The sequence below is a fragment of the Drosophila mojavensis genome, unplaced genomic scaffold (genome assembly GCF_018153725.1).
Source record: "Drosophila mojavensis isolate 15081-1352.22 unplaced genomic scaffold, ASM1815372v1 contig_16, whole genome shotgun sequence".
NCBI classification, from domain to species: domain Eukaryota; kingdom Metazoa; phylum Arthropoda; class Insecta; order Diptera; family Drosophilidae; genus Drosophila; species Drosophila mojavensis.
The window spans coordinates 8,677,120-8,695,115 of record NW_025318693.1 but is presented as its reverse complement, the minus strand read 5'-3'; the positions used below and the strand labels follow the sequence as shown (position 1 = coordinate 8,695,115).

Here is a 17,996-nt window from a genome sequence, read left to right as displayed (position 1 = left end):
TACAGTCCTCAATGAAAAATAGAATACAATTCTTGAATTGAAATGTAACAGGTGAGAGCAAATACATACCAACAACAGTGCAGCTGTTGCTTAACAGTGTTTCAGCAGTGCTACACGAATACTGAAAAGTCAATGTAAAATACATATTTAAATGGTAAATAAAAATGAGTATTTTAACATAAATTGTCTATGGTCACACCACAACGCCTGAGAAAAACATTTAATCCAAAACATAAATTGTAAATAATTTCGTTGGGTCCATACAAAATGGACAATTTTGTGAAGACACTCATCGAGGAAGTCAAGTCGCAGGGAGTCTTTGACGAGTTTCGCTTCAATTGCTGCCTGGCCGATGTGGACACAAAGCCCGCATACCAGAATGTACGGAATCGTGTGGAGACTGCTGTAAACGAGTTCCTGAACAAACAACATTGGACTCCCGACACAAACAAAGTGCAGCTGAGGGAAAGGCTGCGTAAACATTTGCTCGAGTAAGTCTAAACCTTTTTTAATTAGTTTCCCCACTATATATATCGTCCCCTTGCAGCTCTGATGTGCTGGACAAGGGCGTCGATCATATAGTGGATCAAGTGGTCAACCCGAAGGTGGCCACAATCTTTGAGCCCAAAATTGAGAGCATTGCGTACAAGTATTTGGGCATTACTCCACCACCGCCACCCACAAACCCACCGCCGCGTCCGCCGCTGCTGCCAGCGCCACCCTTGCCGCCCTATACTGGCCATGGTCTTGGCCATATGAATGGTGGCAGTCTACTTAAGGTGGAGACAACCGCTAGCTTGTTACCAACAGATTTGGAGCAAATTAGTCCAGATTCTGATCGCGGAACAGTTAAGTCGGATGCGAGGGATGACAGTAAAGACGATGATCTGCCTCCAGGTGTAGATATTGATGATATTCTCGATGAGGATGATGCCACATCGCCTGCATTTGAGCCGGCCAGCAGCATTAAGGAAGACACAAATAATGCATCGCTAAACACATCCGATTCGGTTAAGGATATCAAGGAGCTGGCGAATGACTCGCGAGACGCTGGCGCCTCGCAAGCTTCACAGCTATCCCAGGTTTCTAGCGACAGTCGCCTCACCATTGCTTCGACCGACGCACCACAGCAGTCGTCCACCAACAACAGCATTGAGCTGACGACGAACATTGCCGCCAGCATGTCCGAAGAGGCGCAAATGCCCAAGTTCAATGAGAACTCCAACGATGCAAGCGACAACTGCGGGCGACAGTTGCATTTCGATATCAAGCAGGATGCAATCACATTCGAGGGTTGGTGCTAACCGCAGAACAACTTTTGTCTATTTATTCTAAAATTATTCTACTTCCAGGCACTGAGCGCAGAAATTCCTTGTCGCAATGCTCAAATGGTGGAGCGGGCGCTCTTTCCATTGAGGATGCCATCATGAGTGAGGTTAAGGCCAATATAAATGATGCTGGCGATAATCCTCTAGGGACAATACCAAATCCGTCGCCAAAGCCTATTAAATCAGAGAGTAATTTTGGTCTGTTTACGGAATCACAACACAATTCGCAGCCCAAAGAAAGTGTAACGCCAATAGCTCAGTTCCCTCCATTACCCGAAGAGCCGCCAAGGCCAGAAATAAAGCCTGAATTGCCGCCAACCGAAGATGCGAAGGCAGTTGAGGCTGAGGCTGTGGCCACAACATTACCAACTGTATCAGATGAGCTTAAAGATGAGATTAACAAATCTGTCGAATTGACTGCTTCGCCTGCCTCCGCTTCGTCGTCCTCGCAGACGAAGAAGTCGTCACATTCTAGGGACAAGGACAAACGTCAGCATTCGCATTCTCGCTCTGATGACAAACAGCGGCGAAAGAGTCGGGAACGTGAACGGGATCATGATAAGTCGCGCAGCAAAACTTCATCCAGCTCGAAACATTCCTCGTCCCATTCAACACATTCATCCAGTTCTAAGCATCGGAGCAGCAGTTCTAAAAATGACAAGAGCTCCACTACAAGCACATCTAGCCGTAGCAACCATGACTCCACATCCTCCTCTAAGCGTTCCTCGTCGCGACACGAATCTTCTTCATCCGCGCACAAGAAACATAAATCTAGCTCATCTGGGTCGCGCTCAGAGCGCGATCGCGCAAAGAGTCGTGACAGCAAAGAAACACACAGCCATAGTCATCATAGTCGTAGCCACAACGGAAGTGGGAGCTCATCGTCGAATTCAAAACGCGAGCGTGAACGAGATCGTGATCGTGAACGGGATCGGAACAAGTCTAGCTCCAATTCAACTTCCAATTCCGCCTCCAATTCCACAACAGCAGTGATCCAAGATGATCACAACGAAGTCAAAGAAAAGCTGCAAAAGCGACATAGCAATGACTCGAATGATGACCCACCTGGCAGTTTCAGTAAGTCCCATTCAGACAGTGCTGAGAGTCGAACTAAAGAGAATAGCACTGATACAACAGTTCAAAATGGAAGCAAGCCAGCGGAGAGCAGCGGCACGAATGGAAACAATGGCACCAATGGGACGACGAGCAACAATGATTCGGCTGAACTGCTGTCGGCCAGCAATGTCGTCATCGTTGGCGACATGCTGCAGCAATCGACAGCCAACTTCGTTGAGCTGAGCGGCTCAGGTGCAGCGCAAAAGCCAACAGAGGAGAATAATGGAACTGAAGCAACTGAAACAACTGAAAACGAGGTAAAGAAAGCGGCTGAGAAATCGATGGTGTTAGAAAATATAGCGCCTACATGCAAGTCACCAGAGCCAGTTGTGGAACCAGTTGAAGAGGCCATTGTGGAGCCAGTTACGGAACCAGTTGTGGAGTCAGCCACAGAACCAGTTGAAGTTTCAGCTGACGCGGAAACGTTGCCCACTGAAACCGAAAGCGTTGAGGAAATACCTGAAGAGGTTAGTCCACAGCCTGAAGATAAAACGGAAGCAGTTGTTGATGCTGTTGCTGATCCACAAAATGCAGAGCCCATCAAGGAAGCCATAAGCTTAGGGCACGTAGTTGAGGTCAAAGTAACTGCCGATAGTATTACGCATTTCGAGCAGGACGCTGAGGAGTTTAAGGTGCGTCTGCAGCTGATTGAGCAGCACATTAAGGATCGACGGCAGTTGGTCAACGTTTTGAGTGAGCTTGGAGACGCAAGCTGTCCGCGTCGCAGTGTGAGCAAACGTCGTCTCAGTAGCGAGGCATCGTCTTCCAAAGAGCAGAGCAATTTCAGCAGCAGCGGCAGCAGCACCTCAGGCAGTCCCAATGCCAAAGCCAAGAGATCGCGTCGCGATGAGGCAAAGACATCGCCCACACCATCTGAGATTAGCGTCAATTCCAAGGAAAATGAAGAACACGAAAAAGGTAAATTAAGATAGAGCCTATATTCTTGGAAGATACTAATCCATCATACTTCAATTACTTACATATACATATATAATTATATATCTATATACATATACATATATATCTGTACATATCTGCCTCTGTTTTCTATTCACATGCCTTCCACACGCATATAAACTCTAAATCCATAAATCGCACATTATGTAATTTCTCTAGAGCTCTAAAACTGGGTAAGATGCCAGAATATCTAACACATTTCGATTGTAGTCCTAAAACCTTTACCTTAAATGGGACTCAAATCATATATGTCTAATGTATATATGTATCTTAATTCACAGATGATTTGTCGGGCAGACGTCTCAGCCAGAAGCTGTGCCAGCAGCAGCGCTATACGAACGATGATCTCTACAAGCCCCGCCCAGTTTTGTCGCAGCGTTCGCGTCGTCGCGGCCTGGATTCAATCCTCTAGCTTGTGCCTCACACACACACACACTAAAGTAACGCGAATCAAATCAAATATAAATATGTAAAAAATAATAATAATTATAGAATTGATAATAAAAAGGCAATTGTTGTTGTTGCATTTGACATAAAACAGTTTGCTTTTTATATAGCCATTTAATATTTTTGGGAATTTTTTTCTCCATTGTTTATCTCTTTTTTGTTGCTGTTTGTCTCTTCAATTATTTAACAATAAAAAGTATTAATTTAAAGGGCTACGAGTACATTGATAAATATCAAGTGTACATCTATATACATAGATATATATATATATATATATATATATATATATATATATATATATATATATATATATATATATATATATATATATATATATATATATATATATATATATATATAATGTAGTAAGTAAAATTAACAAACAATAAACATAAGTATGATGTATTTGTATGTGGAGGAATATATTTATATAGTATTTAGTCCCGGAGTCCGATCCGATGTTCGATTGTGATGCCGTCTACAGAATTGAACTCTTTTTCGTCATCTTCATCTCGTTTTAGCCTAAAAACTTTGGTACATTTAAGTATTGATCAATAGCTCGATTAACTGGTACAGGGATCAAACAAACAAACAAATATTAATAATAATACAACTTTAACAATTGGGAATCACAATCGAACACTGGATCGTGCAGCCAGGGACAACATCTGGGATCGAAGCTAATTGAAAATTTGTTGTTCTTTTTTTGTAACAGCATAAAGTGTATTTGTTTTAATTGTAATTTGATTACAAATCAATTAATTTTTCCGCGAATGACGATTTTTTGTTCTTTTTTTTTTATATTGTTTGCATTGTTTCCTGCATTTTTGCATTTCCTCTTTACTTTAACAACATAAACATAAATATATTTATATATGTATATATACTTTTAAATTTGTTTAAAAAAAATCATCGCAGTAATACATATTATTAGGTTTACAAGGAGGTTTCCTCTAATCATTTTCAAGTAACATAGATACAATATTATTATCAGTATTTTTAACAAGAATTTCGCAGATGACTGTATCGTATAATTGTGTATGTATGGGTGTGTGTGTGTGTGTGTGTGTGTGTCTAGGAGTGTGTTTGTGTATAGGGGGGAGGAGGGAGGGGATTGTAAGAGTTTTGTGCACAACAACAACTACAATTTAACCTCCCACTATGGAGTGATAAAACTCTCATACCGACTCCACGCCGATTATTCAAACAAAAGCAGCCAAAACGAAGGGCAAAGAACGGGCAATGGCAGTCGCCAAGCGTTTGCAACGCTGTGTCCGACACCATCGCAGTCTTCTCCTCATTCTTCACCAAATATTTACATACACATATTATGCTTCGATCCGGCTGCTCTTTTAACTAAAAGCTACGCTTATTTTTAGTCGCTGCTGTTTACGTGCCCAGCTTACGTACTGGAGAATCCCCGTTCATACGGACTCTTCACTTCCGTGTGCCTCGTATGCATGTTGATGGTGGGCGCCGCGGTTCGTGTCGATAGCTCACAGACCGTCTTAATGGCACCGGACGCACTCACACTTGGCGGTGCCGGCTGGTGAATCGTTGTTACCTCCTTGACCGTGAGGTCTGCCAAGTCTTCGCCTTGCTCCTCGGCCTCGCTCTTGGGCAACACGTAGTCGACATTAGCTTTGGGTTTGGCCAGCTCAGAGCGGCCCGTAATTGACGATTTATACTCCTCCGGCTTCAAGCCGCACAAATAGAACTTGAAGAACTCGTACGTGGACCAACAGATTGCTGTGGCGGGCATGGAGTACAACACACGTGCTGTTATTCCCTTAAAGAATCCACGGGCTCCGGCCATTCGGTAAATCTGCAAGCAATGGGAATACATATTAGTTGTAATCAATCATTCAGTTCATTGCTCATTGGTTATCTACTTTTCGGCTGGCTTCCAGCATGCCCTTGGTGAGTCCTGTTTCCTGCGTGTTAAGCAGAGTCTTAATCACGTCCATTGGCGTCGTTATGGCCGCTGCCGCTGCACCAGCTGCTCCACCCGCTGCCATATGCACCACTGGATTATACTTGCGCTCCACATTTAACTATATGAATTAAAAAAAAAATAAATTACTGAAGTTCTTTTTTCTTACTTTTCTCAGCACTATCTTACCATATTCTGTAGAAATTCGTATGTTGTAAAATGAATTGTCTGATATGGTATATTCATGACCAGCTGCGTTGAGTAGGAGCGATAGAAGGCACGGAGGCCCTCTTTGAGGTAAACGTCCCGCATGCATCGTATAACCGAGGTATATGGCGAGTTGTACATTTGCATGCGCTGCTTGATCACGTCCGTGGGATTGGAAATGGCATCGTGTATGAGGGTCGCCACAGAACCGGACACCACTAAAACCCCAGCCAGACCCAACAATAATGAGGTCAATATATCAAATGGGTTAGTTTATAGCTGCAACGCACCATAGTTTAGATGATTGTGTGATGTGACCTTCGTCAGCGACTCCTTTGTCATCTCATAGACAGCAAAATATAATGAATGGGCGGGTCCAGCGCCAAGTACCACAGCGCTCGCGCCACGCACAGGTCTAAAGGAAACAAAATAGATCAATATGAATAAAACAAGTTACAATATTAAAATGCGTACTAAATGCATACCTCATGAGTCCCTCTCGGGAGATCATGTTCCGTAACGTAGCCATGATGTTCAAATGAGCTGTAGGCGATGTTAGACTCTGCATGCGTGTCTGTAAAGATCCATGATAAATATATATATATATATATATACATATAAATATATCAATTGAATAATAATAATTAAAATTTTGAATAGACATCATTTTGTTAATAATTCATTCTAATATATTAATGAGCTTTGCAATAATAATAACAGTATGACATTGGAAAACATGTTAAATGCAACGAACAGTGTAAATAACATGAGATCAGCAAAAAATATAGTATTGATGAGTTACTCATTGAATGCAACTACAAAATAAATTGTATTTCACAAGAAATCTAGTTCAAACGTAGAAAATATTTGTATGTATTTGTATTATAAACAAAAGGGAGAATCGACTGCACATTTTTATTGTTTCAGCGCCTTCAAGTGGACGAATGTTGCAAACAGATGTCAAAGACTTTCAAGAAAATATATTATTATATTATATAGATAAAACGCTATTCAGATTAGATAAAGCCCTATTTCTCAGAATTCCAAAGCAATACTATGGAATAAATCATTTTCTTTAGCCTAATTGAAGCGCACAGCCATTTGAATATAGAACACAGACGGAATTGCCTCATAGATTTCTAGGAAAGCCATACTATTGTTGGCAAAAAGCCAATAGAAATTCGCTAGTCAAAAGCGTTCGGAGATCGCTAGTAATTTTCCATTTATGATTTGACAGCATCACTTGCCATATAAATTACACAGAAAGCGGCACGAATACGATAAGATAAAACTATAACTACAACAATGGCTAGCAACTTATCTATTCACAAAGCGCAATCTACATACATATACATATATATGTAGTATATAATTATTATATAGTTGAAGTATATGTATAACAAGGGAAAGTCCGCACTATCAAATCAACGTCGACAACAACGATATCAGCGTCAACGAGAAGCCAATTCAAGGTGATGAAAATCAGCAATTTAAAAGCCAAAAGCCACATTGATCGTGTGCTCGACGGTGAACGAACGAATCTGTTTTTAATTAAAAACAAGTACTTTAAGGAGTGTCTGGACAATATATAAATATATACACATATGTATGTGGTGATATTATATATGATTGCGCAAGATGCATTTATTGATGCATTGTATTGTGGGTTGCCATACTCTTCAGTTGTAGGATAATTCTACTCCTCTTCCGCCTGGTCTATTATATACTATATCATACGGATTTAGCAATAGATATTATTCACATTTTATGAACATAATCGAAGAACGTTTCCACAAATAATCTATAAAATATATACTATATACCTTAAATCCAAAATATATAGATTTTTTGATTATCTATATTAAACCAAAAGTATTCTTAAGCTAAAAATTCCAACTAAATTATACTCTATCACGTTACCTTCTTCAATGACCTTAGGCAACGGAAAAGTTCACCCCCCTCTGGGATCCCATATAAAGCCTTTCTTGATAAGCAAAATGGCAAATCAGCAAATAAAAGAAAAACAACAAAATGAAATACAATTATTCATAAACTAAAACAAGCAATAGCAGAAGCAGCAACAACAAAGTTGTTTGTTTAATTGTCGCTCAATTGAGAATTTTACTCGGAATGTGTCGTAACGCCTGGAAATAAGCTCGTCACAGTGTGACAATAAATACCTATACTTATATATGCGTGCATATACATGCACATATATGAATATATAAATACATGTATGACTGCGCGGCGTCTGTCGATGACGCCGGGAATCCCTAGCCAGCTTTAGTTTGGCATTTAATTGCCAGCCGCCCGTCAAATATGGATCGCTCATATTTATATGAGGAATTATGGCAAAAAGAAACATTTTATTTTTACTTTTCATACTCGTTCATACTCGTTCGCGCAATGACAAAGAGTTTATTGGCTGTGCGTGCGAGCGTCTGTTTGTCTATATGAATGGAAGGCAGTTAGCAGCTATTGAAATACCTCTTCTCTTCCAACAGTGCTAAGTTGTTGTGTGGATTTGCCCGCTGGGAATGAAGTCAGGACTTGGTTTACGTATATGACTGTCAAGGATTCCATAGAGACTTGTATTTCACATATTCACGCAATAAAAGATACGAATCTTAAAGTTAGACAGGCCCCTTCAGGTTTGTTCCAGATCACAAATAAAAGTATCTATTACAGTTTGTAAGCTAGAATTTCATATGGAGGGGAATGTCAAAAGTAGATATATCATATACATACATCATGTTTACATAATATAATATTATATATATATATATATAGATTTTCTTACATATATATCATATATGATATATATCGCCCCCATTCCTAATCTTTCGTCATTTTAGGCCTAGGATCACAAAGTCTAGCAGTTAGATCAGTGTGCTCACGCTCTCTACAGTTAGATCTATAAATTATATATTGCTTGCCCATTACGTCACAGCAAATCGGAAAACATTAACTTGTCATCTATATAAATTGGAGCTGTTCAAGCACATCGTTGCGACCGACTGCAATATTTTTTTTACTTTTATTCTGGTTTTCGTTGAGAAAATCAATAATCGTTCGGCTCGGCAAACGAAGTGAATGTTGTACGTACTCGCAAACAAGTAAATATTTTTCTTAAATCCAAGAATCAGCCATGCTGAGTGCATGCTCCACACTCATATGCATACATTTACGCTTTGCATATATACATATTAATAAGATAATACGTTTGCTGAGAAACCGCAATGACGTTCCATGGTTAAGTGCGCAAATAGATGGATGTACTAGGCACGTATATGTGTGTGTGTGTGTAGCTCTCAATTCACTGGAATATGAGCTGTATAAAAATATATAAAAGATTTTATAACCTTTTTGTGTCTACAAGATTTTATACTATAGACAGGTGTTTAAAATTAGGTTTTGTTTACCAAAATTTTTGTTTAGTTTAGCAAAGACAGTCATTCTAATTATCGTAAGACATGAAAAGTATAAAACTTTTTTTGAAATGAATAACGTTAAACTCTCTCTTACTCGCTTATTATACTTTAATCACGCTTCTGTATGCTATTCTCTGAAAAATCACGAACAAAATCATTAATCTTTTATAATTGATATCTTTAAAGGGTATTGTTTAGTCTTGTATTATTTGCATTGTTCATTCGGCAAAAAACTAATCAAAAGTCCATGTAAAACGTAAACATTGATATCATGTTGAACAGTTCTCATTGTTGGGTTGAACTTGTTTAACAGTATTCCTATATACAAACATACAAAGTGGTTTCGATAGTTGTAAATTGTGAAATTGAATAGACTTTGGCAAGTGGAAGGCTCTGACGTATTTATTACTCTATTATTCATATATTATTTTTTATCATATATGTGTCCAATTAGATTATATCATAATGCGTGATTTAGCTACCGCCGCCGAATAAATGAAAGCTAATCTTATCTGTCAAAATGAAAATATTTTATAACACCGTCAAGAACGTGACTGATAAGAGTCAGATTGCTAAGCATACGGTCAGCGTGACACAGATAAATCTTCTAAGCTAAGCTGAGCAGTACGAATTGGAGTCTGAATTCCCAATGAGAGAGGATTTTTGGGGGCGTGGTGGGGCGGCGAGCAACGCGCGCATTGCTGAGCAGCAAAAGCCAAAGAAATTACATCACGATTATGCCGAGGCATAAGACGAAAACACTAGCACACTAACACAGGTACACGCACATGCACATACACACGAATGGGTAAAGATATGCGCGATTGTGAGGTTAGGTACGCTATGTTTATGTACTTCTTCGATTACATACACAGCTTTTGCGTTCATTGGAAAAGTGAAAAACAACATCATTACTGTATATACACACAAACACTCACCTTAACCGAGTCCAGCGGATACATGACAACATGCTCCAATACGCCCGCTAGCGCGCCAGCAGTCATATTAATACCGACGCTGGTCGTCGGCAGCGATTCGTAGTCATCCATATTCATGGCGTTGCTGGCCTCTGTTGGAATTTGGAATTGACTTTGATATCCCAAATAAATTTCTTATTGGAATCTCTTTTACAATTAACGAAAATAAGTTCAGTGAGCAGCCGCTAGCGTTATTGGCGTTTCTTTTGCTTTGACAGTGTGATTTCTCTTCGCTTCTGCCTTTCGCCACAACTTTCGCAGCGAGTTTACAGGCACTGCCACCAGCGAGCAGCTGATAACCGAGCGCGAGCACGCACTTTGGATGATATTGCCTTACGTTGCGCGCACTCACACACGCACAGAAACACACACACACGCGTTCGTTTAATGTTGGCGTTGCTACTATTATTATTTGCGGTGAATTTAGATGTGGGGGCACGCAACTGGGTTGAAGTTGAAGGACAAACTCACATCGATTGCCGGCGTACTTTAATTTGCACACTATTAATTTTGTTGTATAACACGGTTGCGGGCCTTTTCCGTGTTAGCGGTCTTCTTATGTGTATGTGTATATGTAAGTAGAGGACGGCGGATGTATGGGACTACGCGAAACTATAATTGACGGGTGCACCACCTCCACGCACGACGAACAACAATGAAATGTTGCTATCCGTTGTCGATTTTGTTGCTGCTCGCTCGCACTCGAGCGTCTCGCTGCTGCTGCTGTCACTATGCGCTGCTGCCGTGGCGCATTCTATAAAATGGGTTCTAAAAAATGAACTAGATTATAAAATAGATATATTGTATTTGCTAGGTGTATGATAACTAACTCACACAAATGTTGAATTTATGTAAAATCATTTAGTATTTTAGCCAACTACAAGTCTCAAATCGTGCCTGCAAGTTGAGCTGAGTGCACGTGTGTGTGTGTGTGTGTAAGCATGGGAGCATGGGAGAAGAACGCGGTCAAAAAGTAATGTCAAAAACAGCTTGAACTGAAAGTTATCGAATGTCGCTCTGCCCTGGCAACTTTGCGAACTCAACGTAAACTTATCGATATTTACCTTTCGATTTCAGTCTACTATTTTGTTTATGGTTTGACGCTGACAGCATAAAATAACAACAAATAGTTTTTATTTGTCTTAAAAATAAATAGGATACGTGTGACAAACCGATTTAGGTAATAATATTAATAGGGTCGGTCAGTCTTGTAACTTTAAAATAATCATTTCAATTACTTTTCGTAGGGTGGCAACACTCTCGCAACTTATTTATACGCTTTGTCTGCGACGCGACGGCGTCATTTTTGTGTGCGAAAAGCGTTCGGTCGGTCAACCTCCAACTTGGGGAGTTACAACGGATTCTGTCGGTGATCTGAAGTCGTTCAACTGACGTGGCCAAAAGCCAATTAAAAGAAATTTAGTCAAGTTGTAAATAATATAAAGATGAAGCAGTTTCTGCTGCTCGGCCTTTTGCTCTTAGCAGGTAAATACATATGTATTTTGCTGTGTTGCCACGCATAAAATTATTTGCCGGCAATTTAACCTAATTTTTGATTAAAACAAATTTATTAATATTGTTGAAATTGTTGCGGAATTAGGCATAAATCAGATAGTCGCTGATGCAGCGGACAACGTGGAGACGATTGATGTGGACATGGGTGCCTTTAAAGAAGGCTCTAGAACAGGTAAGAGTCAGAGCGTGCACGCCCCCTGCCGGTCAGCAGCGTTTTCTTTTTGTACACGTCAGCGATAAGTTTTTACCGTTGTCCATGCTGACGCCCCTTATCTCCATACAAATACATGTTTACTCATATTGTGCTCTTGTACGTGTTTTTTAATTTATTGACTATAGATGCCGAAACGTTAAAACGGGAAGAAGAAGCTATTCAATTGGATGGTCTTAATGTGGCACAGCTGAAAGAAATACGCGAAAAGGTAGGCACACACACATTTATACTTCTGTATATACCTAAACACACATAAATAAATAGTGTTAAGTACCCATTCTTCATTCATAAATATGACGAATATGAATGGTCGACTAGCAAATACCTTATGTTTATTTACGGATTTAGCTCTTCGTCCACATACACGCATACGTATACATATGTACCAACATACACATACATATATGTATGTACCAACATATATACAAGTACAGACAGACATTCATATGTATACGCCCCCATTCATAAATTAGTGAAATCTAATCAGGCGTCCTGCACTATCAAATACCATTTAATCATTAATTATTTAGTTTCTTTCTCGCATTAAATGGATATTTTTCTTTAATTACATTTGTGTAAATCTATTAATATTAATATTTTTTATTTTTATTATTATTGCCCTGCATTAATTTTTTTGTTTTATTATATTTACTATATGTAATTTTGTAAATTTTTATAATTATTTCTAATTATTTATATATTTCTTTTTGCGTAGGCTGAAAAGTTCACATTCCAAACGGAGGTGAATCGCATGATGAAGCTGATTATTAATTCGCTGTATCGCAACAAGGAGATCTTCTTGCGTGAGTTAATCTCGAATGCCTCCGATGCCATTGACAAGATTCGTTTGCTGGCACTAACCAATAGTAAGGAACTTGAATCGAATCCGGAATTGTATATACGTATTAAGGCCGACAAGGAGAACAAAGTGTTGCACATTTTGGATTCGGGCATTGGCATGACGTATCAGGATCTTATTAACAATTTGGGTACAATAGCCAAGTCTGGCACAGCGGATTTCCTTGCTAAAATGCAGGATCCCAGCAAATCGGAGGGTCAGGACTTGAATGATATGATTGGACAGTTCGGTGTGGGCTTCTATTCGGCCTTCCTAGTCGCTGATCGAGTTGTGGTTACCACTAAGCACAACGACGATAAGCAGTACATCTGGGAGTCGGATGCCAATAGCTTCTCCATTACGGAAGATCCACGTGGTGACACCCTGAAGCGTGGCTCCATCATTTCATTGTACCTGAAGGACGAGGCTCAGGACTTTTTGGAAGAGGATACCGTGCGCGATTTGATTCGCAAATACTCGCAATTCATCAACTTCCCCATTCTGATGTGGTCCAGCAAGACTGTCGAAGAGGAGGTGCCCGTCGAGGATGAAGCAACCGAGACCGAAAAGACTGAAGATGACGTTGAGGATGCTGATGAAGATGCCAAGGTGGAGGAGGCTACTGAGCAGGATAAGCCCAAAACGAAGAAGGTTTCCAAGACCACCTGGGATTGGCTACTGATCAATGATAGCAAACCCATCTGGACGCGCAAGCCCTCCGAAGTCACAGAGGAGGAATACAACGCATTCTACAAGAGTCTGACTAAGGACTCTAGTGAACCCCTAACCCAAACACATTTCGTAGCCGAGGGTGAGGTCACCTTCAAGAGTTTGCTGTACATTCCAAAGATTCAGCCATCGGAATCCTTCAATCGCTATGGCACCAAATCCGACAACATTAAGCTCTACGTGCGTCGTGTTTTCATCACCGATGAGTTCAACGACATGATGCCCAACTACTTGAGCTTCATTCGCGGCGTGGTCGACTCTGATGATCTGCCATTGAATGTCTCTCGCGAAACTCTGCAGCAGCACAAGCTGATCAAGGTCATCAAGAAGAAGTTGGTGCGCAAGGTATTGGACATGATTAAGAAGATTGACAAGGCCACATACGAGAAGTTCTGGAAGGAGTTCTCCACCAAGTAAGTACAATTTGAGGAAAGTTTTTGTTCAAATATACTAATTTATATTCTTTCGCCTTAGCATTAAATTGGGCGTTATGGAGGATCCCAGCAATCGTTCCCGCCTGGCTAAGTTGCTGCGCTTCCAGAGCTCCAATGGCAAGGGCGTCACCTCGCTGGCCGAGTACGTTGAGCGCATGAAGTCGAAGCAGGAGCATATCTACTATATCGCCGGTGCCAACCGTGCTGAGGTCGAGAAGTCGCCGTTCGTTGAGCGTCTATTGAGCAAGGGCTACGAAGTGCTGTTTTTGGTCGAGGCCGTTGATGAATATTGCATCTCTGCACTGCCCGAATTCGATGGCAAGAAATTCCAAAATGTTGCCAAGGAGGGCTTCAAGCTAAACGAGTCTGAGAAGAGCAAGGAGAAGTTTGAGTTGCTGAAGACCACATTCGAGCCATTGATCAAATGGTTGAGCGAGGTGGCCCTTAAGGACCAGATCAGCAAAGCCCAGGTATCGGAGCGTCTGAGCAATTCGCCATGCGCTTTGGTGGCCAGCGTGTTCGGCTGGACCGGCAACATGGAACGTCTGGCCATGTCGAACGCCCATCAGAAGGCCGATGATCCGCAGCGTAGCTACTACCTCAACCAAAAGAAAACGTTAGAAATTAATCCCAGACATCCGCTGATGCGCGAACTGTTGCGTCGCGTCGAAGCCGATGAGGCTGATCAAACGGCCAAGGATATGGCTGTCATGATGTTCCGCACCGCCACTCTGCGCTCCGGCTACATGCTGCAGGAGACGTCGAACTTTGCCGACAGCATTGAGCGTATGATGCGCCAAACTCTGGGCGTGCCCCTGGACGAACAAATTGAGATCGATGAAGATGACAGTGATGACACTGATGAGGTGAAGAATAGCAACGATACGAGCAACACTGTCGATGAGGACGACGAGGAGCAGCAGCATGATGAGCTCTAAGACACCAGAGGTCAACCATCCCATATGTCCATACTATAACATCCCACATGCAAAATATATATATGTATATGAATTGTGTAAATATGCGATTGTGGAAGACAGACTGAGTACGTACCCTACGCATGTGCGCAGGTGTATACACTACCGTTGCATCAACAGTACATCAACTTAGATACTTCTTTAGATTTAAGAATAAAAAATCTTGCTCTCTCATTGTTGTATTGCTCAAAAGGATCGAAAGTTTATTATTATGTGCAAACAAACGAGAGATATAAATGAATGAAATGCGTAACAGAGATTCCAAAAAAATCTAAATACATTGGATATAACTTATATTTAAATAGATAAATAAATACTATTTGTGGGCTGATCCATCAGTCATCCAAAAACGATTTAATCGGCTCATTGTTGACAGCTCTTAGATAGGTGTCGTACTTAAGTTGATCCGCGATCTGATGCACTGCCTCCTGCTGCGTTAGCTTGAACTTGTCCATGAAGAGGCGAACTATCCAAAGTGGCAGCAAGCCATTTATGATCAGCGAACCATGCGGCTGCATGGAGAGCAAGTTAAAATTTCAGGAAATGCTTTTGTAATTCTGAATTAGATCGACTTACGCCCGATTTGTTATATACTTCGGCCAGTTTCTTCATCATGCTGTCGCGTATCGTTTTATTTAAAATATCCATGATGTGATAGTGATCGATGCTCATGTAGTTAGTTGTTTGATACTTGTGCTGTCGCTCCTTGAACAGGCGATCGAAATCTGCTCGATATGTCTCGAATGTGCTCAACACAGATGCCTCATCCATATCCTGGAGCAGACTGCAAACAAATTTCGAATAATATGTATTTTCAAAAATATTTTAAGGCATGCCCACACAAATGTGAGGCATCTATAAGAAACTGGAGCAAGACGCCATTTAGGACTAAATCTTAAGGAACAGCAGCAATACCCCAAGTTAACCCATCCTAATCAACTATCGATCAACAGGCCTTCGCTTTGAAAAGTACATCTATACCATAAATTGGTATTAGAACTAATGCTCCAAAAGGCTGGGCCACGTGGACGTTAAACAAAGACTAATTCACAGAGAAACGAACAGAATATGCAGATAAATATCAACTTTCTTTCTTATGTATTCTACATACACAATTCATGTCTTACAGAATTTTAACTTCACGCGGCTTGGGAACTTTAAGCATGTCATTAAGTTCCATCAGCGCAGCACTATTAATTTTAGATCCACCGAGCTGATCAAGGCTCCATTTTTGGGCGTCAGTTTTTTGCTCTGTTGGTTTCTGTTGGTCGCCAGGTGGTTTACTGCTTGACCCCTTTTCCGAGCCGGAGTCGGTAAACTTATCAGCTAGATTTTGTTTTGTTTTGCGTGTTGATTTAACGCTATGAATGAGAGTATCATTAAATATATGAGAAAATAGTCTTATGAACGTTGTAAGTACCTCATAACAAATTCATTGTAACGATTTGGTCTCACAGGAGAGCGAGCAGAGCGACGTCCAGTCTTCGGCTCCACGGAGGTTGAACTGTAAATTGGTCAATAGATATTATATTGAATATATATTAAAATGATATGTATGTAAATATACCGAGAAGGTGGAGTTTTGCTGCGCTTAACTGCGCGGCTCTGAGGCGCAGTCTGTTGGCTTTTTGTGCTTGGCGTCACGTACTTGTTGTGCCTGTGATTGCCCTGTGAAATGGATCGACGACCACGTTTTTTATCCGACTTTGACAAATCTCTACGTTTGGTTTTTGGCTCCGCATTATTCGCCTGTGACTGTTCGGAATTACTGAAGTAATTGTTAAATGTTAAACTATGTTAAAATGCTATAGCGTCACTTTCAAATCTTCACCTGCTTTTAGATGCTGTATTCTGCTTGTTCGAGCCAACAGCGTTTACCTTCACTTTATCAGGCTCCACTGCTGCTTCCTTCGCCTTCTGCACTAGCTTGCGCTTTGTTGCCTTCGGACTAACGATTGTTTCGTCCTCGTGTGACATATAATGCAACACAATTTCCACACCTAAATCACACTTTATCTTATCTTGCAGTAGTTGCTGTGCCGCTAGCAGCAGTTCCTTCGATGCGCTCACATTTACTTTGATGTGATCTATGAGCATCTGGGTGTTTACGTTGGGCGCATCTTCGTGCCAATTGTCGATGCTGGCAAACAAGCGAAAAAGCCCGCTTTCGATTTTACTCCAACGAGCAGCCGTCATCCAGTTGAAGTCATTTTCAGGCTCCTTTTCAAATAAACTCACCTTATCCGGTAGTATTTTAATGATACACAATATTCGGTGCGATGCATACTGCATATAATAGATTCATTTTAATGCAGAAGCTTGTAGTGTTTTAGACTTACCATATATTGTTGAAGAACAACGCGATATACGCCAACACTTGAAAATGACATAGTTATTTACGAGTGCATCAATTCAAACTGCAACAAAAAATGGAATACTATTTGATATGCACAGCGTTGCCACATCGATATTGGCGGCAATTTTCAAGCAGAACAGTTAAGGAAAATTTGATCGAGCTACCATATATTTGCATGAAATCGACATTGTAGGAATAATAAATTAATTACAAATTATTTAACTATTTACTGTGAAATCAAATGATTAGAATTGTTAAACAGAGCATAGCATAAATCATTGCGAGCAAATGGAAAATATATGACGAGGGTTATTCGCAATTTTCCAGCTAGGAAACAGCATACCTTTTTTAATCGTTATCTGGGGACTTATCGAGTCTATCGATGAAAAAATCAGTCGTTGGGTGTTGGTAACTATAAATTTGATTGAATCTGTGGCGCGCACTTAATTTCAAAACGGACGCCACATTAAATTGGCTAATGAGAGAATATACGACGCACGTTATCTGCCACGCTTAGAATAGGTCATGTTTTCGATT

The 17,996-nt window shown here is 40.6% G+C and overlaps 4 protein-coding genes across 8 annotated transcripts; 2 read left to right on the top strand and 2 right to left on the bottom strand.

The window, feature by feature from the left end:
- Nucleotides 1-160: 160 nt before the first annotated feature.
- On the top strand, nucleotides 161-3,881 carry LOC6572975 (dentin sialophosphoprotein). 3 transcript variants are annotated; one of them, XM_015166676.3, is made up of 5 exons: nucleotides 161-491; nucleotides 548-1,293; nucleotides 1,353-3,362; nucleotides 3,561-3,574; nucleotides 3,683-3,775. In XM_015166676.3, the coding sequence occupies exons 1-4, from the start codon at nucleotides 268-270 to the stop codon at nucleotides 3,566-3,568; spliced, it is 2,988 nt and encodes a 995-aa protein (XP_015022162.1). In that variant the 5' UTR covers nucleotides 161-267; the 3' UTR covers nucleotides 3,569-3,574; nucleotides 3,683-3,775. The 3 variants fall into 3 exon arrangements, with proteins under 3 accessions (XP_015022162.1, XP_043863302.1, XP_001999077.1); XM_044007367.1 differs by having other exon boundaries at nucleotides 3,552-3,574; XM_001999041.4 differs by lacking the exon at nucleotides 3,561-3,574 and having other exon boundaries at nucleotides 3,683-3,881.
- An 831-nt stretch (nucleotides 3,882-4,712) lies between these two features.
- On the bottom strand, nucleotides 4,713-11,334 carry LOC6572976 (mitoferrin). 3 transcript variants are annotated; one of them, XM_015166677.3, is made up of 7 exons: nucleotides 11,231-11,334; nucleotides 10,358-11,176; nucleotides 6,474-6,562; nucleotides 6,279-6,403; nucleotides 5,971-6,206; nucleotides 5,741-5,902; nucleotides 4,713-5,673 (listed from the first exon to the last, which is right to left on the bottom strand). In XM_015166677.3, the coding sequence occupies exons 2-7, from the start codon at nucleotides 10,472-10,474 to the stop codon at nucleotides 5,251-5,253; spliced, it is 1,152 nt and encodes a 383-aa protein (XP_015022163.1). In that variant the 5' UTR covers nucleotides 10,475-11,176; nucleotides 11,231-11,334; the 3' UTR covers nucleotides 4,713-5,250. The 3 variants fall into 3 exon arrangements, with proteins under 3 accessions (XP_015022163.1, XP_001999078.1, XP_043863419.1); XM_001999042.4 differs by having other exon boundaries at nucleotides 10,358-11,164; nucleotides 11,231-11,332; XM_044007484.1 differs by having other exon boundaries at nucleotides 10,358-11,164; nucleotides 11,227-11,323.
- Nucleotides 11,335-11,677: 343 nt separating this feature from the next.
- LOC6572977 (endoplasmin homolog) lies at nucleotides 11,678-15,298 on the top strand. Its single transcript, XM_001999043.4, has 5 exons — nucleotides 11,678-11,881; nucleotides 11,997-12,083; nucleotides 12,251-12,333; nucleotides 12,841-14,105; nucleotides 14,167-15,298. The coding sequence occupies exons 1-5, from the start codon at nucleotides 11,842-11,844 to the stop codon at nucleotides 15,062-15,064; spliced, it is 2,373 nt and encodes a 790-aa protein (XP_001999079.1). The 5' UTR covers nucleotides 11,678-11,841; the 3' UTR covers nucleotides 15,065-15,298.
- Nucleotides 15,273-17,566, bottom strand: LOC6572978 (uncharacterized protein CG4951). Its single transcript, XM_001999044.4, has 7 exons — nucleotides 17,443-17,566; nucleotides 16,935-17,389; nucleotides 16,671-16,871; nucleotides 16,524-16,607; nucleotides 16,231-16,464; nucleotides 15,680-15,887; nucleotides 15,273-15,615 (listed from the first exon to the last, which is right to left on the bottom strand). Exons 1-7 carry the CDS (start codon nucleotides 17,491-17,493, stop codon nucleotides 15,439-15,441), a joined length of 1,410 nt encoding a protein of 469 aa, XP_001999080.1. The 5' UTR covers nucleotides 17,494-17,566; the 3' UTR covers nucleotides 15,273-15,438.
- Between the last annotated feature and the right edge of the window lie 430 nt (nucleotides 17,567-17,996).